The sequence below is a fragment of the Cydia pomonella genome, chromosome 5, assembly GCF_033807575.1.
Source record: "Cydia pomonella isolate Wapato2018A chromosome 5, ilCydPomo1, whole genome shotgun sequence".
Taxonomy (NCBI): Eukaryota; Metazoa; Arthropoda; class Insecta; order Lepidoptera; family Tortricidae; genus Cydia; species Cydia pomonella.
In genome coordinates, this window is record NC_084707.1 from 4,864,153 (window position 1) to 4,889,077 (window position 24,925).

The 24,925-nt window shown below is 36.6% G+C and overlaps 1 protein-coding gene across 2 annotated transcripts in view; it reads right to left on the reverse strand.

The window, feature by feature from the left end:
* Window positions 1–24,925, reverse strand: part of LOC133518501 (pseudouridylate synthase RPUSD2-like) — a 270,311-nt gene that overhangs the window by 30,856 nt on the left and 214,530 nt on the right. For both annotated transcript variants that reach the window (XM_061852219.1, XM_061852218.1), the window contains exons 4-5: window positions 10,681–10,768; window positions 3,559–3,781 (exon numbers count right to left, since the gene is read on the reverse strand). In XM_061852219.1, coding sequence (XP_061708203.1) covers window positions 3,559–3,781; window positions 10,681–10,768 — 311 coding nt within the window. The remainder of the gene's footprint in view (window positions 1–3,558; window positions 3,782–10,680; window positions 10,769–24,925) is intronic.

The following is a 24,925-nucleotide window of genomic DNA, read 5'->3' on the forward strand; positions in this document are numbered from 1 at the left end:
GTTAAAAAGGATCTCTATTCGTCATATATTTTTTTAAATTTCAATATAACACTAAACTCTCAAGTTTCGTACACATATTTAGTGACTCTAATAACGTCTAACGCCAGACAGGCTTATTATGGATGGTTTTATCCACGTGATAAAATAGCTGTCACTTTCTCACACCGTGGGATTGAAAGTGACGGACACCGTTTTATCAAACTGTCACGTAGACAAGAACGACCTGCAGCGGTATCATGGTCGTGTTTTTGGCACTTGTCATATCATGCGTCACTTTCGCACTTACGTATTTGTCAGAGCGTGATAGGTATGGTGACAAATTCTAGACAGCCGTCCATCTTCGCCCTGCAGTCGGGCTAAGATGGTCGGCTATTTATCATTTGTCACCATGCCTGTCACGTTCTAAGAAGTATGTAAGCGCGAAAGTAACGGGCATAGTGACAAGTGATAAAAATGGAACCATGCCAGCGCAGATGGTCGGATATGATTATCCGTGCAGTTGTGACCAAAGCTGGTGGAACCCAGCTGAAGCATTGGATAAGGTAAAAATAATTAAATTATATCGCGTTTGGTCCGTTCTAACCACTTTTTTTTTCGTTCAAAACTTGCGTTCGATAAAGGGTGTTAATGATATCGTACAGACGTAAAGGAAAGGTGACAGGATAAGGAGCTCATGTCGTTTGTCGTTCTCTTGACATTTTCGTAAAATTAGGACTAGAGCGACATGACAACAAATGAACATGCGTGGGTACAATGTGTCCTGACGATATTTGAGAATTCTAAAAGGTACCTTATTACGTAACCGTTATTAAAGTGGTTGAGCCGATTTATTATTTTGTAGTCGGATTTTTTCGTGACATTTCGATAAAATTTTGTGGAAAACAAAAAAAACTTTCAATGAGTTACGAAAGAGAAGTTCGTAATTCAACGGAAATTACATACATTTTTTCGGAACAAGTTGTGATTTCGTATTTAACCCGCCCAAAACGAGCAGCTTTTCAAACCAGCCAAATTGTGTCCAAATCTAACGAAAATAAACTTTGATATCAAACTAAATATCGGCCCAAATATTTAAAATAGCTTACAGCCTAAAAAATAAAACGTTTCTTTCATTTTTATCCTGTGAAGGATTTTTTCAGAATACGGTGTAAACAAAGAGATAGACAATTTAGGGACAAATGTGATTTTTAGGGCTCCTTACCCAAAGGGTAACACGGGACGCTATTACTAAGACCCCATAGGCCGTCCGTCTGTCCGTCTGTCGCCAGGCTGTATCTCATGAACCGCGATAGCTAGACAGTTAAAATTTTCACAGATCATGTATTTCTGTTGCCGCTATAATAACAAATACTAAAAAGAACGGAATCCTTAGTGGGTGACTCCGACTCGGACTTCCATCCGGTTGTTTGTTTAATTTTAACTGAGTAATAATATATTTCAGATATATAGCTTTATTCAGCCTGCTTTAACAGGTAAAATGCGATAAATTAGATATATAATGGACGATAATTTCAAAGCAATTGACGGAAAATAAAATGGGGGCTCGTTTTGAAAGCAATGTTCTCAATATATCGTCTTGACAGCAATACAGGCCGATTACAGATTCGGTTTTAGATTTATTGACCTTATATGTGTTACGATCGAGATGCTATTATTATTCAAGTATGATAATTAATAAAATAAAATGTACAATACACTTTTTATTAAAAAACATATAGGCATTTGCAAATTAATCCAATCATACAACTATATCTTAACAAATGGCCCTCAAATTAGTATGAAAAAAAAAAACTGTTTCCATTATATTATAACATACATAAACTGAAAAAAGTTCTCAACTATTCAAAGATAAGTCATTTTTTTAGATAAATACCATTAACTTAAAAAAAAATGTACAAACTTTTCGAATCATGATACGAGTATAAAAGAAGAATGTCAAATAATAGCAATTTCGATGGCAATTGAAAACACATGAGGCCACTGTGCACTCGCATGCTCATTCGGTGCTCGGATTTATATACTTAGGTATCTATTTCTAGTATACATTTCTTTAAGCTCCCGTTTCATTTGAAGCTTATTTTTTAGAAGTTAAGGATTTATGTTGCATAAATCAGGAAAATAAGTACATATATAGTCAAAACTTCTGATTTTATAAGACCATACAATCACTTTAACGTTTAAAAATATGGAATTTAAAATTTTCTCATGTAGGTAAACATAAAAAAAAAACACAAACCTGTGAGATTTTCATCCGACTCCACATTTTTAAACGTATATTGTGGTTAAGAAATCTTTAACACTGACATTTTGTTAAACAAAGGACTTTCACAGACATGAAAATAAGAAAAAATCACAACTTCAAATATTTTTTAAACTCATGCATCATAAATCCCTAACCGGTTAACCACGCCATCGTAATATACACAAGTCAGAACATAAATAGAATACCTACGTTATTCAGAAGAAGATTAGTCTAAATAAGTACTGAATTGTGTTTGAAATGTACATGTAGATATGTCGTGTGAAGCCTGTGCATATATGTGCAAACTAACTGCAACTTTGCACATATATTGTGCAAACTACTGCACTTTTGCACATATATTGCGCATAGAAGGCTTTTGAAGCTAAATAGCGATATATAGGGTTACAAGGGACAGTATTTAAGACAGAAAACTGGCGTAAATCTCTACAAGGAATTGTCTTTTTCACCAAATTCGGGGTAAATATTTTTCGGGGTCGAAGCTATTTCAAGATTGAAGGGACACATTTTACCAACACCTTTGAAACTCTCAAAACATTCTAAATACATTTCTTTTGTTAAAGATATCTTTATAAAGCCAAGGATGCATCAATGGCACCAATGTCCCGCGACACGTGTCGGCGATATATCAGAAGTCGATTTCGCGAAACTTCGCTTGATATATCTAGTGACATCGCGCGACTTAAGCAACACGTCGCGCGATGTTGCCAGACGTGTCTAGTGAAGTTTGGCAACGTCGTTCACTCGACATCTCTGGTGACACGTAATGCGGGACATTACTCGCCTAATGTATCCCTGGCTTAAGAAAAAGCAAGTAAATTCTGTCCTAAATATTGTCCTAATGTGTATCCAACGGGCTGCAGTTTACTGCTGTACAAGCAGCCATGACTGCAAATGTGCATTCTAAAGCACCATTTGTATCACTTAATCTAGCCACGGAGGACGCGGGAATTCAGTGCATCCTTCACTAGTTTAGGAAATAAATTATTTGGCTGAGTTATATGTGCTTAAAGGATGATTTACGCTAGAACGGTTCAGCTTCGGGCCGAGGCGTCCGATACTTCAAATAGAAAGCAACAAGTAATTACCGATCACCCGTCATAGAAGCCAAATAACATTTCCTAAACCATAAAAATATCCATAAAGGTGTATCTACACCGCAGTTAACTATTTTGGAGTAACTGACGAGCAACACTATGCGACAGTAAGTATTTAGTTAGGTAAGTGCGTGTTGCGCAGTAAACTGCGATATGGATGCCCATGAAACTCTCAAATAAAAATAACATGTTAAATCTTACCTATGCACAACATTAGCGAGCAAATCATTATGCTTCAGCCTATATTCGGGATCCACTCTCTCATAGTTGACCGTCAGCGTGCCTGCTCGGATGCACCGTTCGTACTCCGCAGCAGGGTGCGCGCGGAATTCGCGCGCGAACACGTCCAGAATCTTCTCGCCGACCCACCGGCCTTTTGTGAATGTGGTGAATGTGAAGTAGTAGGGGTATACTTTTCTGAGGCCTGGAAAGAAGGGGTAAGTTTGTATTGCTGTACCAAAACTGAAATTACCTGGGGTCGGGACTTCGGGTCGGCTAAAAATTGCCTGTCTTTCCTACTATCCTCACAGCAAACCCTACACTCCTGTCTTATCTAATAGGCGTTCCAGTGTCTCGGGCAGGCTGCGGGCGACTGCGGCGGGGTGACAGAGGTTGCTCCTCAATAAGCTGGTTTGCATGCATAGTTTGTTTGACTTAGCATCTGAGATTCTGAGGCTTAGCCGGTGCGATGTGACGCAGAATACGTGGAGTATTACGATTCGCTGCCGCTTAGACTAAATCAGCAGAGTTATGCAAGCTTGCAGCACTATATTTCCTCAACATCGCCTGCCCCTCGTAATCTCCTCTTTCTAGCCCTTGCAACAGGATATGCTGGCTGGAGTTACCCCTTGAACTGAATGGTACAAAAACTGAAATTACTTTTATAAAAAAATGTCTACCAGAAACCACATCTTATTACCAAGTATAGGTTATATAATATATTAACGAGTATATTTTTGATGACGGAGCGTCCATAAAACATGATTCCTAGAGGTTGAATATTCTTCCTAGAGCTCATCAATAAATTGTACGCAAAATGACCTCCGACTTGTCTAGAAATAAATATTATATACGCGCCACTATATAGTGATACGTGTTTAGATATAAAATAAATACAAAACAAAATACGCCATACCGATTGAAGTGTGAAATGAGTTGTTTATTCAAAGAACCTAAGCGGATTTCACCTTAAAATACAAAAAAACAGTCCACCACATTCAATTCACCCTAACCATTAAATCCCGTTATAAAATAATTTTAATCCACCCCATAAAAAGGCCCGTTCAAAAGTAACTCGAATGCAAATTAACTGAAAAACGGCATTGCAGTTCCATGACTCAACGAAACCCCGCCACTAGCCATTATTAAAAAACCCCATTCTTGTCTATGACTCGGTAAAATTGTTAAGGTTCCCTTTAATATTGAGAATCGATTTAATTTGACAGTTAAATGGGTTGGTGTCGGCGTAGAAAGCGTAATTTTAACTAATTTTCCCATCTCTGGTCCCTTTTCAAGTTTATTATTGCTGTTAATTTATGTTACGATTCTTTAGGTACATTATCGAAATTAATTAGTACTAGTATTCTGGTAAATTATTATCAAGTTGTGAAGGGGTCAAAAGTAGCTCGAAATGGTCCGTGTATTACACACGGTTGCGTAGCCAGTTCCTTTTTTTGAACTTGGCTGGACACGCTGCCGCGTGTCTAGAACTGAAATAGATGTTCCCTAGTTGTATTATGGTATACCTAGATATAAAAAAAACACATACATACATTAAATGGGCGAATAAACTTTATCTTGTCGCCATGGTTACGGTCGTCTGGGTAACTTTTTAAAATCGTGGTTTAATGGTAGATAAAATAGCCAAACATACATTTTATGGCAGCTAAAGGCCTTTCAATAATGGGTCATCTACTTAGCATATTAGTAGAAAGTATCAAAACATTTCTTCTATCAAACTATGCTACTATTGTCACCTGATTGACGGGACAGAAAACAAAAATTAATTGATCCTCACAAATTTAACGACCCGATTCGAACTTTAAGTGCGTCAAACATTTGCTACGGAAACTATATGGATTAGATATGTCAGTGTCAAATGTGACGTTTCTTCATACAAAAACGTCACTTTTGACACTGACATATCCAATCCATATCGTATCTTTTATCGTCTCTTAAATTTCGAATCGGGCCGCAAGTTTGCCTGTTAACCTATTAACTTTAGCGATGTTTTTGCCAATCATAAAACTCACAAACTTTTTAATTATGCTGTCTTAACTTAAATACAGTGTTTTTTACTTTAATAAAACGGAAACTTCGTCTAATGGTTTTTTATGACGCACATATCAAGATCTAAAAACTGCACGCCAAAGCGCTGGGTTGGTAAACTTTTTCGCAGTCGTGATAAAATATTACTAATGGCTCATATCAGTCATATCTCTGAAATGTGACCCAATTCAAATAATGCTTATAAGATGTAGTATGGCCCAATTCAAATAATGCTTATAAGATGTAGTAGCGATGCGATAATGATTTGTCAGGGTAAAAAGTAAATTTTGATACTGACAGATCGGTATCGTATCGCCTTGACATCTTATAAGCATTGTTAGAATTGGGACGATAGTCTAAGTCCAGTCCAATATTTTGTATAGGTACCGAACACACAAAAATTTTGCCAATTCTTCAAATGACCAAACGCGATAATTTTTCATTTTTTTAGACATCCTTTAGATTCTGTAGAAGCCTCTGGGTTAAGTTAGGTTTGATTAGTGACTCTTCTAAAAATCCAACAGTTTTTGAAAAAACCGCGTTCAGCCAAATGAAAATTTGACAAACAAAACACCAGAAAAATTATAATTTGAAGTTGCGATAGGTAGACCGGAAAGTTTATGTCTCCACACATTATGAGGAACTCAGAGAAGTCGGTTTTTAAGCCCTTTCCGGTTGGGAGTGTTGGAAAGCATGCCTTACGTTCATCATAGCCTGCATGCATACCACATAAAGGCATACAAAGGCCACTGATAAAACAGTAATCCAAACTGAGCGGTCTTACAGTCTGTCCGTGAATGGGCAAACGTACGAAAGCCGATTACTGAGCTGAACTGCAGTATGAGCTCAAAATGGCTGCTGCCAATTTGTCTGCCTGCATTTGTTGTGATTTAAGCTGTAAGGTGTGTGACTTCATTTTGAAGCGGGCGAGACGTACTTGGTCCATCGTATTTAAAAGTACACGACATTTTTTTTATTTCTATATTTTTATGTTATTTATACACAGTCTCGTGAACTCTTTCGAACCTAAGAGAAATAAGCGTCCCAAAATTACAATTAATTCATCGATCCTTCCATTCAATTACTGTCATACAAAGTCTACAAAAAAATGGTAACAGAATAGGAATAAAAATATTGGAACACTTTTCTTCCCTTATTAGGATCGAAAGTCTATTTTGCGTAGAAATTACATAAAAATGTCCAAATAAAAAAAAAAACTCAAAAAGCAAAGAGAATTAAGAAGACAAATAGTGCTCACACCATACAACGGTTTTGTTACCATAAATACTATTATTTTCGTAGTCTACATCTAGCGTCCAGTAGCGGAACTCTCAGTACTGCGTTAAGGTACCGTTCGGATTTAGACTACTGGTGTATTGCAGCGCGGCATTACTGCCGACTGCATTGCTGCCGAAAATGTCAATAGTCCAGGAAGCAACATCGATTTTAATATTTGCGGCAGTAACGCAGTTTCACGCTGCAATACTGCGGCAGTAATACTGGTGAAGTCTGAATCTGAAAGGTACCAGGGGCTCCAATGTCTCCCTGGCGCCAATGACTTTTGATCTAAATCCCTTAGTTTTATAATGTTAATATTAATGTTTTAATGATAAGCTACAAAGCTTATCATATTAACAGCAACGGTTTGAAGCAATATGGTATCCCATATTTACTACAGGATGCGTTGTCTTCGAGATATTTGGCATCAATTGACAATTTTAGTGTTAATAAGTTCATTACGTATACGTACGTAACTTTTGTGTTAAAAAGTTCATTTTTAGGGTTCCGTAGCCAAATGGCAAAAAACGGAACCCTTATAGATTCGTCATGTCCGTCTGTCTGTCTGATTCTGTCACAGCCACTTTTCTCCGAAACTATAAGAGCTGTACTGTTCAAACTTAGTAAGTGGTTGTATTCTATGAACCGCATTAAGATTTTCACACAAAAATAGAAAAAAAACAATAAATTTTGGGGGTTCCCCATACTTAGAACTGAAACTCAAAAAATCTTTTTTCATCAAACCCATACGTGTGGGGTATCTATGGATAGGTCTTCAAAAATGATATTGAGGTTTCTAATATCATTTTTTTCTAAAATGAATAGTTTGCGCGAGAGACACTTCCAAAGTGGTAAAATGTGTGTCCCCCCCCCCGTAACTTCTAAAATAACAGAATGAAAAATCTAAAAAAAATATATGATATACATTGCCATATAAACTTCCACCGAAAATTAGTTTGAACGAGATCTAGTAAGTAGTTTTTTTTTAAATACGTCATAAAATTAAAAAAAAAAAATTTTTTCATCTAACCCATACGTGTGGGGTATCTATGAATAGGTCTTCAAAAATGATATTGAGGTTTCTAATATCATTTTTTTCTAAACTGAATAGTTTGCGCGAGAGAACCTTCAAAAGTGAAAAAAAGTGTGTCCCCCCCCCCTGTAACTTCTAAAATAACAGAATTAAAAATCTAAAAAAAAATATGATATACATTACGATGCAAACTTCCACCGAAAATTGGTTTGAACGAGATCTAGTGAGTAGTTTTTTTTTAACATGTCATAAAATTAAAATTTTTTTTTTTTTCGTCAAACCCATACGTGTGGGGTATCTACGGATAGGTCTTCAAAAATGATATTGAGGTTTCTAATATCATTTTTTTCTAAACTGAATAGTTTGCGCGAGAGACACTTCCAAGGTGCTAAAATGTGTGTCCAAAGTGGTAAAATGTTGAACAAGATCTAGTAAGTAGATTTTTTTTAATACGTCATAAATGGTACGGAACCCTTCATGCGCGAGTCCGACTCGCACTTGGCCGCTTTTTATTTAAATCCCAGTTTTTAGAGACGTCAAAGTTGAACCCATATATATATATATATAGATTTCGTATATGTACTTTACAGCAATCCCGTATCGAAAAAAGTGTTTTTAGGGTTCCGTAGTCAACTAGGAACCCTTATAGTTTCGCCATGTCCGTCTGTCTGTCTGTCTGTCTGTCTGTCCGAGGCTTTGCTCCGTGGTCGTTAGTGCTAGAAAGCTGAAATTTGGCATGGATATATAAATCAATAAAGCCGACAAAGTCGTACAATAAAATCTAAAAATTTAATTATTTTTAGGGTACCTCCCCTACACGTAAAGTGGGGGTGACATTTTTTTTTCGCTTCAACCCTAGAGTGTGGGGTATCGTTGGAAAGGTCTTTCAAAACTAATAGGGGTGTTCAAGAAACATTTTTTAATAAAGTGAATATATTCGGAGATAATCGCTCCGAAAGAAAAAAAAAATGTGTCCCCCCCCTCTAACTTTTGAACCATAGGTCCAAAAAATATGAAAAAAATCGTGGAAGTAGAGCTTAAGAAAGACATTAAATTAAAACTATAGCGGACATGATCAGTTTAGCTGTTTTTGAGTTATCGCAAAAAAGTTTTCCCTTCATAGTAAAAAGACTTACTTTAATTAGGTACTGATTATGCAATTTTGCCTATTTGTTTAACTCGGGTGAAAGGTACCGTTTCATCCCTTGGTTGACAATTTAAGCTCCATATACTTTAAGCTCCAGTTTAGCTTATTGTAACGGAAGAGTAACTACGGAACCCTACACTGAGCATGGCCCGACATGCTCTTGGCCGGTTTTTTTAGATAATGTTTAAAAAAACCTTTAAAAAAAGTATTCATTTCTTTCAAAATCTGGTTGACCAAAGTGGAGATAAAAACTTAAAAACCGATAAGCGTTTGTCTTATAATTGTATCTGTAGTGCTGTAGGAATACTGACTGAAAACTTTTCAAAAATCGATGAAAGTCGCGGGGAGCCCCCTTAAGCTAAAAGTTACTTACATAAACCAGTTAACGGTTGACAATATGCATGTGACTTTTTTAGTCTAGCAATATGCTTATAGCCTGTAATATCCGTTAGAAAGATTAGGCAAACGGTCGCGATATAAGAACACCCATTTTATACTGCCACACGCGTCAAGCTTTACCGCTCTCATTTTCCCCTCCTGACCCACTTACCCCAATCCAATTTATTGGACAGAAATATTGGCAGATGAGACATTACAAATCGACGCCAATTGAATCGATCTAACAGCGGTAATCCTCTTCTGTAGAGTATGAAAGGAAAGGGACGCATAGAGTTACGACCGAGAAAACATTTGTGCGATTCCAGATAAAAGGAACTTATTAGCAGATTGACTGTTGCAATTATTAACGTTTTTCCTGTAGAATTCTCTAAGTTACATTAAACGTGATTGCTTGCGTACATTACTTGAGTAACTACTTACTATTGTAGGTAGGAATAGTACAGTCAGCTGCAGAGAAAAGGTGTGGTACCTTTTCATATAAACTTCTATGCAGGGGTGGTACCTCTTCTTTGCAGCTGACTGTACATTAAATAAATAAATAAATAAATATTATAGGACATTATTACACAAATTGACTAAGTCCCACAGTAAGCTCAATAAGGCTTGTGTTGAGGGTACTTAGACAACGATATATATAATATATAAATATTGATAAATACTTAAATACATAGAAAACACCCATGACTCAGGAACAAATATCCATGCTCATCACACAAATAAATGCCCTTACCAGGATTTGAACCCGGGACCATCGGCTTCATAGGCAGGGTCACTACCCACGAGGCCAGACCGGTCGTCACATTACTATAGATATATATAAACGAAGGGTTGCAGGCTAAGTAGATATATATATACAGGATAGGAATACGCAGTCGGCAACCCCGTTGTACGCCAAGATTTGTGTAGTGCTTTTCTCAAACTTGAAAAAAAAAATACTCACTTTGTTTTATTCGTATATAGGTTTGCACAGCTAAAAACAAATTACGAATCTTCTATTATTTGATAGTTGAATGTGTTGTGTCACAATTTGACGTTTAAACAAAAAAGAAGATTGCTTTACAGGCCTAGGTGTGTAATGCTATATGAAATTCCTTTACATATCATCTTCACTCATTGCACCGGATACGTAGTATTTCCGGAGCTAATTTGAAGTAAGTCATGACAACATATCATTACAAGTTTGAGAAGACAATATTACCATTTTCGATGTAATAGGAAGTCTCGTTGTAACGGTCGTCCGTGAACCCGGGCCTCTTCGCCTTCAGCGCCTTGGTCTCTAACTTTGCCTGTAACAAAAAAACCTTAGATAAGTATCAGTTAAACATAACATGTGGGCAAGCCGGAGTTATTTAGAAAAAACATTTTTTAGGATCTATAGGATAAGGTGCTCAATTTCCTCAAAATAAGCAAGCCGGTAGGATTCAAGTCCCCGCTATTGGTATTGGTCCGGGTCCGATTCCGGGTCCAGGTTTAGGTCTGGTCCGCATTCGGCTCTGGTCGCAGTCGAATGTCGAAATCAAAAACAAAGTCGGAAATGAAACCAAAACATCCTTTAGTCTTTGGCCAGAATTGTTTTATCCGACATCCGATATCGGATCGGACAGTGCGGAAATGCTCTATGTACAATTATGTATATTGTCAAAATATGCTAATCAATGAACGTTGCGTTGTATTGATATTCATCTTAGAGTATACCATTCAAATCTACGCTTGCGGATAATATGCAATTTTTTCATCCGTTTTTGAACAATAATGAGAGCCTTTTTGTGTGGGTGTGTGTGGTGGTGAAAAAAATGGAGTTGTTCATAAATGTTTGTTAAATTGAACAAGCTCTCGATAATTGTTTGTCCGTTATTTTAACATTTGTGGTTGTTAGAAAAAAATAACAAAAATTTACTAAGTTTCATGAAAGAAGTCGAAAAACTACAAATCACAGCAAAGTTGTCACTTCCCGGCCGCCAGCTCCAACTCGAAGATAAGCGCAATGAAGAAGTTTTGATGGAAAAGTAATCCGCGAAATATTCGCCAAACCTAATAATAGATTGACAGAATATACGAATATTGTGCGATGAAATGATGGAAAGTATTCTGAGGCCAACTTTGGTAAAACTTTGACAGCAATGAAAATAATCACAGGTAAAACACGTTTAAAATAAGCACATACAGAAAAGTTACTTCTACATAGACCCTGGTCACTTTTTAATTTGTCATATTTTTTTTTCTAACTGAAGCAAATAAGGAAATTGTCATAAGTATAAAAATGGAATCATACTTAATTACCATTTTCTAATTTAGATCTTTTCAAAAATCAATTGATATTCATAGAATTTAAAAAATGAAACAATATTTTACTTATTCAATCAAACACAGTATGCATAATAATCATAATCATTTATTCGTTGCAAACCATGGTATTAGAAGATGTTCTTATATTTTAGTCTGTACATACATGGATCCTACTAGGGCGTGGCAATATTTTAAAACCATAATTAATCTTGAACTAAGTTGCATACAAGCATAAATGTGGAACCATGCGAGTTTTGAAAATAAACCGTCAAAATAAAGGATTTTTACCCTACCTCTGATTCCAGAAATACATCGGAAACTTTTTCGTGAAAACCGAAAATTATTCATTAAAAAACTCGCGTGCCCTGACACCCTGACCGAACGTCATCAGAATCCGGACGACAAAAAGTTGCGTCTGCCAGGGCCCGCTACGAAATGAGAAAAGTTCCAAAAACGAAACAACCGGCCTTTTTTATTTATTCCCGTGTCGCTTAGCGGAAATTGAACTCAAAAAAGTAATACATGGGTTTGGGATTGTTTTGAGTATCGATAGATATAGATTTTTAAACTGAGCTTTGTAGAATGGGAATAAACTACTAACAATTTTGAAAATGCAAAACTATGTCAGGATCAGTCATCAACTTAGAACAACTTTTGGATGCAGGTGAGATGTGACAAATTAATTTGTTTACAAGTTAGAGTGGTAATATAAGTAGACGATTAAACAGTTTTTATCAAACGTCCCTTAAGAACAAAACGACCTTTCCAGTGGGAATCCGCTACGTTCGTAAATCAACCAGAGAATATCAAAGTTAAATCCGTGAGCCAACAATGTTATTTCACTCAGCATAGCTGCCGTGGACAGATTAAATACCGATGCTGCAAATTAAATCCCAATTACTTCAACTTGTTTTAAATTCGTGATTGTTATTAGCGCATTTCAATCACGACTACTCACGACTCACATTTCACATGCACCAATCAGTGAGCGGTCAAGATCGTGTCAAAATAAGGGGTCAACCATTAATTACGTCACACAAATTTCTAGGTTTTTTGACCCATCCCCCTTCTTGTCACACTTGGTCACATTTTGCAAGCCCCTCCCCCTCTAGTGAGACTTCACATTTTTGGCAATTTTGTTTTCAACGAATTAGGCAATAATAACTAATTGGCATCAGTATTCTAATTTTAATTAAAAAATATTACTGATAAAACAAATATAAGTAATTTTGTTACAAAAAATCAATTAGGAAAGAAATTTATACGAATAAAAACGATTTTCGTTGCAAAAAATCATTATTTAACTGTACAGCGCATAATAAAATATGAATACATTTCTGGTTGCTGATGAAGTTGAAGTGACATCACAAAGTTAGGGACTGGACTTCTCCCTTGTCACAACCCCCGCCCCCCTCTCCCTCCCCCTAAACGTATGACGTAATTAATGGATGGTCCCTAAGAACTAAACCGTAACAAGTAGTAAACTCTGAATCCTCCATCTGTCCCTATCTACTCTAATATGTGTGAAGTAACAAAACGACCTTTTCATTGAGCAATATTAATAAAAATCCGCAACGTTCGCGAATATCACCATTTAATCCGCGAGCCAGCAATGTTATTGCATGACTGCCATGGGCAGATGCTGCAAATTAAACTCCGCTTAAGGCTTCAACTTTCATAACGGATGTAAAGAGAAATGTGAAAAAAGTGTTACATTTTAAGCGTTTATTGGTCTAACGGCCCGATTCGAAGAATGACATACGATAACGATAAGTTCTGGTTTAGATAAGTTCTCATTTAGATGTCGTTAATATGTCGTATAATTGACTGAAGCAGCTCGATTCGGCCAACTAATGTCACTTTGACGTTAGAAATATCATAGATTTTTATAGAGATCCCAGCGGAATCGTTTTTTTTTTTAAGACTTCAATTGAGATATGTTGAAATTCTTCTTCGGATCTTTCTTCGATGCCTTTATCTTTACTAAGACGCATCTGATAGTTAAAAAAATCTTTGTAGAACCTACATAAAAGAAAAGTGACAAGGAAAAACAATCTCAGATTTAATCATGATTTTCAGCGAATATGTTCATCCATCATTGAATACCAGTATCATTCCCGCCTCGATTCAATCACACCAGGTAATATCGAGTTTTAATCACACAATGCATTCCGAGCCCGTGTAGCTATTCACAAAGTTGGGGAATACTAGAAAAATGTCAGGTAATATAACAGTGTTTCTTAGATCTATTTTTTTAAATATTATAGGACAATCTTACACAACCTAGTCCCAGTCCTAGTCTAAGTGTTGTGGGTACTAGATGCCGATACCTATATACAGATAAATACTTAATACATAGAAAACATCCATAGGTAACCATAGAACAAATATTTGTGATAAACACACAAATAAATTCTCTTACCGGGATTCGAACACGGGACCCCCTGCTTCGTAGGCAGGGCTATTTCATTTTAAAGCTAAAACGCCGACCTCTCTCTCTCTCTCTCTCTCTCTCTCTCTCTCTCTCTCTCTCTCTCTCTCGGTTCATTCGGTTTTTTTTAAGATGATACATTTATTTAGTTTTAAGTTATGCTTGCGAGGTCTATAGCTCACAGAACCACTAGTAATCCAAAAATAATCAACAACCTAATACAGATTACTTGAACTATTATTACACATGCACATTCGCTTCTAAGATTGGCTACGTCAGTCACCTTAGAGCGTACCGGCGACACTCTCAGCGGTAGAAAGCAGTTGCTGTGACCAGAAACCACTAGGAGACGACGATGATGACTGGTTGACCTGTACTGAAGCTATCACTCTTTGCGAACATACGTCCTGTAAGTCCACAGGGCAGTGGAAATGTTTGCGCCATTAATTACGTGCGACTTTCGAGGCAATCATTAATATTCCCGGCCCTAAATTTCATTTCACTTTCTCATTTTGACGCCAATTTTAAACATGGGTATTGTTTTTGATTTCTCATTAAATACCTGTAAACTGCTTTTCGTAACAATTCTTCTGAATACAGATATAACAAATATAAAATTCGGTAGGTTTACAAACATTCGTACCTACAGCAAGATAACATTGTCATACTTAGTCGCGACAGTTTTCTTGGCCTTTCGGCACGTTTTATAAGGTGAATGTAAATAGCAATATTTGTAAAACGTGCCAAATTTCTTCTACTGCGTACGCTTGAGTTGGGCGTGCAGCGGGACGGGGCGTGCGGCGTGCATGTTAAACAAATGCAAACGTATAGGAGCGGCCTTAGTGTACGCTGCACGCCCCGCCGAACGCTCCGCTTCTAGCATCCACTTAGAATTACTTTGAACTTGTGAAGACACAAAAACTCCTCATAAGTGCCTTACCGTAATCAATGTCGAAAATAGAATCGAATAGACCCCTTTGATGCCCAATAGGATACTTTACAAAGTAGAAGAAAATTCGGCACGTTTTACAAATATTGCTATTTATATGTACCTTATAAAACGTGCCGACATGACCAAAGAGACAACTGTCTCGACTTAGTATGACATTGTTATCTTGCTGTGGGTGCTAGTGTTTGTAATATATCTCTGTCATAAAAGGAAAACACGAACAAATGAAAGTATAAGGAGCGCATGATCTGTAAACTTTTAATGTGATCCACCGCATATTAATAAAAGTTGGGTTATTATAATAATAAATACAAAAAGTTACAAGCCTTCGGGCAATTCATATGAATAGAGTCTCATCGAGCTTAATCCTCATTTCACTTCTAACTTTCTTTCCCTAAAACGACTTATGCTGATGGGGTGGATGCGTTAGTTAAGACGTTTTGGGGCCTCGTCAAATGATGGACATTTTGGGGCAAAATGATTAGAGTAAATCCGACGTTAGGGTTGCGTTTCGGATGTCTGGTTGAATGATTTGAGGAATTTGGAGTGGAATGAGGCGTGTTTTATTGAATCGATCCCGAGCACGAGTAAGTCGGTAAAGGATCACATTAAGCGGTTATCGCGCTGATGCGGATCCATCGTATACCGGAGCTGCGTGCGGATCCATATTAGGGTGTCCCTTATTTCATAATTTTCAGAAATGAATAACCCATGTCATCTTACCCCATAACACTCTAAAAATTATTTTCAGGTAATTTCTGTAATTATAACCGGACTTTCATGGGATTCTGCCATACAATGTATGAAAATGAGCAACTTTTTTTTCATATGTACCGCATATACACAATATTTTACAATCTCTATGCGAACAGAGAACCAATAAAGAATTATCTTGAACATGTTCCTCCATAACAGTAATTTGTATGGGAATTTTTGATGGCAATCGGCACGTTTTTTTTCAGGGTGTGTATATTATCACAACCATGGCCGTTTCATCATAAAATAAATAAAGTTAAAATTGCCCTCCAGATAATGTATTTCAAATGTTTTACATAATAAAACAGTATCACGATTTAGGAAACTCAATGAGGAAAAAATATTAAATGTCAGTCTGTTTTGTTTATGTAATCATTATACTGCATAAAAGAAAACATTGTACAAAAGGCCATATTCGTGTTATAAGGCATTCACTAGCAGTCAACATTCCGGCAAAGCGGATTATCGTAGTGGGATTTATAGACTATTAAAGACCCGCCCCGGCTTCGCACGGGTTACACAAAACCTTAAAAGCTTAACCTTCCTCAAGAATCACTCTATTGATAGATGAAAACCGCATGAAAATCCGTTCAGTAGTTGTCGAGTTTTTCGCGAACATACATACGCAGACAAACGCGGCGGATGATTTTATTTCATAAGGTGTAGTGAAACTAACGGCCCGATTCGAAGAATGATTAAGACACGTTTAAGATATTGGAAAGATCTTTAAAAGATCGATAACTAACGACATGTCAAAATTGACGTTTATTTCGATTCCGCTGTGATCCCAATAAGGTCTATCTACGATATTTCTAACGTCAAAGTGACATTTTGGTTGCCCGAATCGAGCTGCTTCTGTCAATTATACGACATACAAACGATATCTAAATGAGAACTTATCGTTATCGTATCTCATTCTTCGAATCGGGCCGTGAATCTGTATGTACTGAAATAAATGTCATATACTAAGAAAAAAGACCAAGTGCCCCAGGCTGGAATCGAACCACCGTCCAAACACAAATTAAAATATTTCTGAAAATAATGTAAATTTGTTTTGATAGTCCTAATAGCCACTCAATTGCTTTTGGTAACTGTTGTTACCAGCTGTCACCCTTATTTTATTATAATAAGAGGTCACTGAAAAATATGAAGCAAGTGTGTGGATAGTAAATCTGTATGCATTGAATTTACAAAATGTACTTGTTCTTGAGGATATAATGTAAATATCGTAGACTACACTTTAAACAGAATATAAAGAACGGTGTTTTGACTTCGCAAAGTATTCGGCGGAAGCACGTTTCGCGGAGTTTACATGAAATCGCGTATAAATCAGTGGTTATTCCTAACGCTTCTAGCGAATAGCTACAAGTATAGAATAATCCCCTTATTCATAAACGTGTACTAAAGTTACGATGCCGCTAATCATCGTTTGTCCCTTTCCATCATACCAATACGTCAGAAAGGGACAAACGATGATTAGCGGCGTCGTAACTTTAGTACACGTTTATGAATAAGAAGGTAAATGTTTAAATACCGTTCGGTTTTAGACTACATTAGTGGGGAGACACGAGAGCGTTCGGGCATTCTCGGCTCCTTTCGGCTTAGCATTGCTTTGAGCATTTATTAGGGTTGGCACATCTTGACGTCTTGCGTGTACAACAAAAGATAAGATAATGAATTGGATTTTGAGAACCCTTAAAATTCGAAAGGGATAGTGCTATACATTAGGCAGGGCACGTGCTACGGATGGACGAGGCCAGGGAACCCAAACGCCTTCTAAAAGGCCGACCGGAGATCAGATGGTTGGACTGCATATACTAGGATATCAGGAACTTAGGAATGACAAGTTGGAGAAGGAAAGCCACGAACAGATCGGACTGGAGAGATTTGCTTGACCGGGTTAAGGCCTACCCGCAGCAGTAATGCCTCCGGCTGTCATGTCGTGCTGCAATGATACAGGAAGCATACAAGTAGATGAATTGCCTGATGGTAAACTATTACCGTCGCCCATTAACACCCCCAACAACGGAGGGGTTCATTACATAATCCATACCCTGTCAGGGCACTGCAATAGTACATTACGATACAAGTGCGAAAAAGAAATGCACATGTATCGTACAACGTTTTACAGTAGGTACATATGGCCCTTTAAATGTTCGACATAGTAACGTAATATGCTAATTTTCGCACTAGTGCGATAAAGTAGCACCATATGTACTGTAAATAATTTTACTCGTGTCGATTTAAAACACTCCCTTCGGTCGTCTTTTAATTTATCGCCACTCGTTTCGAATTTCCTATTTTTCGCACTTGTATCATAATGTACTATTAAAGTTACTAAGTTTTAAGTGATTAACAGTATTATAATGTCATTGGATTTTTTTTCTCAAAAATTATGTCAAATGATTCTATATGTTATTAGGAAGTACAATCAGGTTGTAAGTGCGTTGCCGGCCTTTTAAATAGGAGTACGCTTTGATGGGAGTTTGGAATGTAGGTAAGTTTACCAGGGGGTCAAGTTATAGTAGGCATGACCAAAACTTTAGTAGAGCAGATCTAGTCGAAGTGATTGTTATGAAACACACATTTTCTCACCGCGACGTAAACAAACTTCATTCATTTCCCGTCTGCTTTAGTCAGGTACAGTCGCCTGCATGTAGAGAACAAAACACGAATATATGTATATATATTTTTGCACGCTGTATAAGATTCGGTATTGGTTGACTTTAAATAGTGCGAGGGCAAATAAAACTTGCTTTGTAAGTCGATATCGATAAAATTTGACATTGATGACATGAAAATATTACCTGATTTAATATTCAATCTAATTTTAAAGTTTTGTTAGTGACTCGATTCCGTGTCAGATGGTTGGACATTATTTACAATAATTAACATTTATTACATTTGGAACGAGGTAATGAAAGATGTGACGTGCTTAATTAATAACGATATGTTATTACTCACAGCATATCTTGTTCGTACTAATACGTAACTACGAGCAATATGAACGGGGTAATGATGTAAAAAGCGACCAAGTACGAGTCGGACTCGCCCATGAAGGGTTCCGTACCATTTGACGTATTAAAAAAAACTACTTACTAGATATCGTTCAAACCAATTTTCGGTGGAAGTTTGCATGGTAATTTATATCATATATTTTTTTAGTTTTATCATTCTGTTATTTTAGAAGATACAGGGGGGGGGGGACACATTTTACCACTTTGGAAGTGTCTCTCGCGCAAACTATTCAGTTTAGAAAAAAATGATATATTAGAAACCTCAATATAATTTTTTAAGACCTATCCATACATACCTCACACGTATAGGTTTGATGAAAAAAAAAATTTGAGTTTCAGTTCTAAGTATGGGGAACCCCCAAAATTTATTGTTTTTTTTTTCTATTTTTGTGTGAAAATCTTAATACATTTCATAGAAAACATCTACTTACCAAGTTTGAACAGTATAGTTCTTATAGTTTCGGAAAAAAGTGGCTGTGACATAAACGGGTAGACCAGACAGATTTTTGCCATTTGGCTACGGAACCCTAAAAATGAGATGAAATTCGCATTAATCTCCATTCAAATTCTATCAAGGCCTATAAAATGTTTCTGACCACTGTTTGCTTTTTTCTAACACCCGTATCTGTTAGAAAGTGACAGCAACTGCAAGTTATCAAGCCTTTTGTAAAATAGTTATTTATTACACTGCTGTTTCTGTAAATTTCAGACTGTATAGTTGCGAAGTGGTTGCAAAAGTTTCATTAATTGCTGGAATTTTGTAGTGCTTTCGAAAGGTTCGCACTCGAACTATTTACTTGGTTGTAACATTTAAGAGTCAATTAATTTGGCTATAAATAGTTTATTTTCCAATAACAGAAGAGTCCTATTGTTGTTATATGTAGGTAATGTTTAATATCTAGAAAATTAGAAGCAAAACATTTTACTATAGTGTAGTAAATAAATATTAAAAGACATTCTTTCACAGATTTACTAAATCCCACAGTAAGCTCAAGAAGGCTTGTGTTGTGGGTACTCAGACAACGATATATATAACAGGTATGTAAATACTTAAATACATAGAAAACACTCATGATTCAGGAACAAATATTTGTACTCATCACACAAATACATTTAAGGGCATTCCCTTACCGGAATTCGAACCCGGGATCATCAGCTTCATAGGCAGAGACACTACCCACTAGACCAGACCGGTCGTCAAATAAAAAACATTAATTTTGTTATTAATTTCTGGTAGAGGTACTCATATCCCGTTACCTACAGTTATTTCCTCAAAATTTCTCATTACATTGAAAAAAAAACTACATTTTCTTAAACATCAATGGGATTTTCTTAGAAGCTTAGTAAACCTTCTTATTTTGCATAGTAGTCGCACAAATTTATTTTCATACCTAAAATTCAACAGGTAAGAACCCGCATCCAGCAGGAAAACTTGAAAATAAACTTCCATTTTTAAACAAAGTTCACTGAGATTGACGCAAGCAAACATTTTTCATACACAATTTACTCGAAAAAACGTTTTCTTGTCTAAAAATTGCCTTCAAACAGAGTAATGAACTTGAAATAAACCAGGGGTCAGGGATCATTAATAATTGTATGGGTGGTTGAGCTCTGGTGGTCGCTCGAGCATCGCAGTACATTAACTGTCAAGTGGGGACGACGACGCTGTGCCACTTCAAGACGCGTAATGTATTTAAATTAGGTCGAAGACGTAGTGATGGGACATGAGTAAGAAAAATAATATCGATGTTTTTGTTTTTTTTTGAAAAAAAGATAATATTATGACTTGTGTTTTAAGGCGATTATGTTATATTTGATTATTACATATATTTGGAAAACATCGACGGATGTCAACGTGTTCCGGATGGTCCTAGGATTGTGACTTCAGCAACATATGTGTTGAATATATTTGTTCAAATCTTAATGGCTTTGGATATGACAGCTACTATAAACTTCATTCTTGGCAGTACATAACAAAAATTTACTTTTATTTGCAAGTCATTGCGTTGCGTTAAAGAAACGCGGGAGGTATTTTTTAATTCTAACGCGTACCTAATTTTAAATTTTAAAAGGTCGTGTATCTAAGTAAATCATGAAAGACTATTAGGTACTCTACAGGTGGGTAGAAACAATTAACTAGAACGCCGCTTACATAATCCACCTTTTTATTTCTTTTAAATGTCCTTGTATTTTTAAGTCATACTATGGCATATAATTAAGACTGAAAATCAGCTTTCTCGCCTTTCGTACTAAGTAGGTCACATTATATAATTAAGAACCATATTTGTATATACAAATTATATAGTCAACGTATTAATACATAAGTATCTTACATATACATCACTCATAACTTTACATAAACTGACACTTAGAGACTTATACATCTCTAAAGAATTTTAGTATTTTATGGTTTTATTTTTTTATCATAGTTTTTTTTGTGTAATTTGACATTTAGAGACAGTATACATCTCTAATAAAGTATTTATTATTTCATAGATTCGATATCTGTAATTGTTTTTTTTTTTTAATTAATGTTTGTAAAAATGGACATGTAAAAGTGCCCCTGTGGCCTATTTGCTGAATAAATGTTTGATATTTGATATTTGATAAGTGACATTTAATATTTCTAGTCATTACCAGTGTGTCAGCTAAGTCAACATTATACCCTGACCACATTGATCGACTAATAATGTGGTAGCATGGTAGTTAAACAAGAAATACACCGTAACAATACTTAAAACTTTAAATATTAACGTCACATTTCAAATATCCACAAATGGTCTTTGTTCGTGATTCTCCGACAGCACAAAAGAACCTTTACCCAATTTTGTAAAACAATGACGTAATAGGAGCTGGTCGCAGGACAATGACTTGGCACATAATCAATATTTCGGCCTCAGTTTGTATATTAACCTATTTAATGGATACCTTTTTGTTTCCAATCAAATAGCGTTGCAAATACGTAACAATGAGAACAAAATATTATAATTTCCGTTTTATTTGTTGTTTGGGGTTTAAACGCCACATTTTTAGATATATTTAGGCAAGGCGCATATAATACCCATGGAGATTCAGGCGACCGCTTACAATCAGGCGAGCTGTATGCTTGCTACTGATTTGGTTTACCAAGTCAGATATATTATTTATAATATTTAGAAAGCTATAAAATGCCTCAAAGTTATCCTAATTATTGTCTTCTAAAGCGTATCTCGGCTCATTCGGTCCCAGCAATTTTGTTTTTTTTTTTTTAATTTTTGCTCACATTTACAACGCAACGCAAGGTAATAAAAAACTGTTAATATACTGTCAATGTACCGCGAGCATTGAGGTGTATTCTAGTTCAGCAATAGGTTGTTTACGGTGGCCGTTGTCGATAAATCTCCGGGCGGCGAGTGTGCGCAATAAATAACAGAATGGAGTTAGTTCCCCGGCGGATAGCCTGGATACACTTGCAGATGGTAACGAATTATTAAGTTCAGGTTAAGGCTTTTGGTAGTATTGTTGTGAGTTATATGAGCAAAAACGAAACTAGCACACACCTAAATATAAGCGGAAGCGGACTTTCAACTAACGGGATACAATTTGGGGGAAATATTCAAATTATATTGTAAGACATATAATAAAAAAAATTAAAATCTGATTTTATATTATATTGATTTATTGCAGTTAAAAAAATCTAGGCGACAGTGAACAAATATGAAAAAAAATTCACATAAAAAACCCATCCTTCAATTAAAAGGATTAAAGGTGACATTTGGACGGCAACTGCAGCTGCATTACTGTTGTAATTAAAACGTTCAATCCGTCACTCATTTTATTAAGGAATTTGACAGTGACAGCGCGATGGCCGCAGTACTAATGTCGCAACAGTAATGCAGCTGCAGTTGGCATCCGTATATCACCTTTAGATTTTTTTTACGAATATGTGCTACTCAGTTTTCATTATGAATTTATAATAGCAACCTGTTTAGTAAAAACCTTTTTTTTTATATTTTTTATCTTCACATCTACATCCTTAAATTATCATTAGAGTTTTGACTACTCCTAATGACTTTATCGATATCGAAATTACATCGATGTGTGCCATCCCTACCCAGCTCGTTGTCATAAATTCGTGGCGCCCTCTACACACCGTTCCACGGAGATAATGAAAACGAAATGGCCGACCTCGGCCGCGGGCGCGAAAACTGGGGACTGCGAATTGCGGAGTGATTTCTGGGGCGGGAGGGCTAATGATGAGACGTTTTTGTGGTTGCATTTCTTAGGTATTGTGTTTACTGTTCTGACGAAGGTGAGAAAGGTTTTTAAATGTATTTACTTGTGTATATTTCTTTGGAACTCCTATAGGCATTTTCTGTGATCTTTGGCGTTAAATATGTTCTGAGGCGCACACGAGATTTTCCACAGAATAGCCATCTTGTAAGGCAACCTTTATAAAGCCATAATAAAGTTGTAAATGTCGCAGTCAGATTGAACAAACGGCGCCTTGTAAAATTGCCGAAGGCAAATTGTAAAAAGACTGCATTTTGTAAATACCTAATCACATAAACAGCGCCGTTTCCAATTTGTCGCGGCATTTTGGTCGTATTAGTTCATTAATTTACGACCCGTGGCGCAGCACATCAAAAATACTTATGTGAAACGCTGTCCATCAAATTTGGAGTTCGTCGGACTTATTAGGGGCGCGGGGAGCGGGGAGGCTTTTAGATCTAGGTAGCTTCGGCGCTGCGGAAGAGCAGCCCTTCCGCCATTCCATGACTAAGCACGATCACTACACTCGGCTTCCTAGCTTCGGCTGCTCTCCCTCCGCGCCTCCAATTACGCAATTGCTCTCTAGGGGTAGGACAGACAACACCACGTGGATAGTGTGGTGCTCTGATCTGATTCGGTTTTCGGTGACCTTGAGATTTTAGTAGCCTAAAGGATGGTGGACGTTGTGGTTTAAAATTTAATATAAATTGATAAAACACCAAACCCTGGCCACCCATTACATTACGTTTACGTTGACAATTTGCATAACACTTCATGTTTATAAAATGACGACGCCGTTTGTAAAACGCGGATTCCTACAATTTGCCTGCTACATAAATAATTTTTCGCGTCGAAGTCACATTTGCTTTATCACGTAGACAGCGACCGACACACGCCCGCACTTAGATCGATATCTACTAATATTATAATCGTTTTCATATTAATTAAAACACATGTAAATACATCTAACAACTTAAGTATTATATTCATAGCTAATTCTGAAGTCCGAACTATGTCCACTCCCTGGCCTGGGCCTAACGGTTATTGTAACGTGACCCCACTGTCTCGGGGTCGGGGTGTAATGTCTCCATACACTCGCTGGCAAGTAAAAGTACCTACTCGTATGATATTGATTTGTAACACATACTCGTAGAATAAGTGGATTTAGAAATGTGGATCTTACAGTCGGAGTACTTAATATAAGATTTAAGACCGTTAAAATTATCGTTATATATAATTATAAAGCATTAGCTATTAGGTTATTGGTAGGTCTAAGAAATAAAACTTGAACTCGCTCAATTTTATTTTTATAAAGATGCTGATAGACTCGAGTATTTGGGCATTGAGCATTCGCATTTTAAGCAGATTCAGTTAATTTACGAACTCTTTCTATATTCTTCTGTTTGCGAAAATGTTCATTGCAAGTGAATGCTCAAGTCTATCAGCACCTTAACAATTTTTAGCAACGAAAATATAATACCAGACATATACCTGTTATGTTAATGTTCGTGTCAAATTTCATAACGTTAAGCAGTAAGAAGAAGACACTAGCGCTCTAGTGCATTCTCGGCTCAGCATTGCTCCGAGCAATTATAAGGGTTGGCACAACTTGACGTCCCTTTGCGTGCACAACCACAGAAAACATAATGACTTGAATTTTGACAACCCTAAATAGCCGGATAGTGCAATACATTAGAAAGAGACAGCATGATTTGTCCCCGAATCGCTGTCACACTTCGGTTTTGTAGGAAGT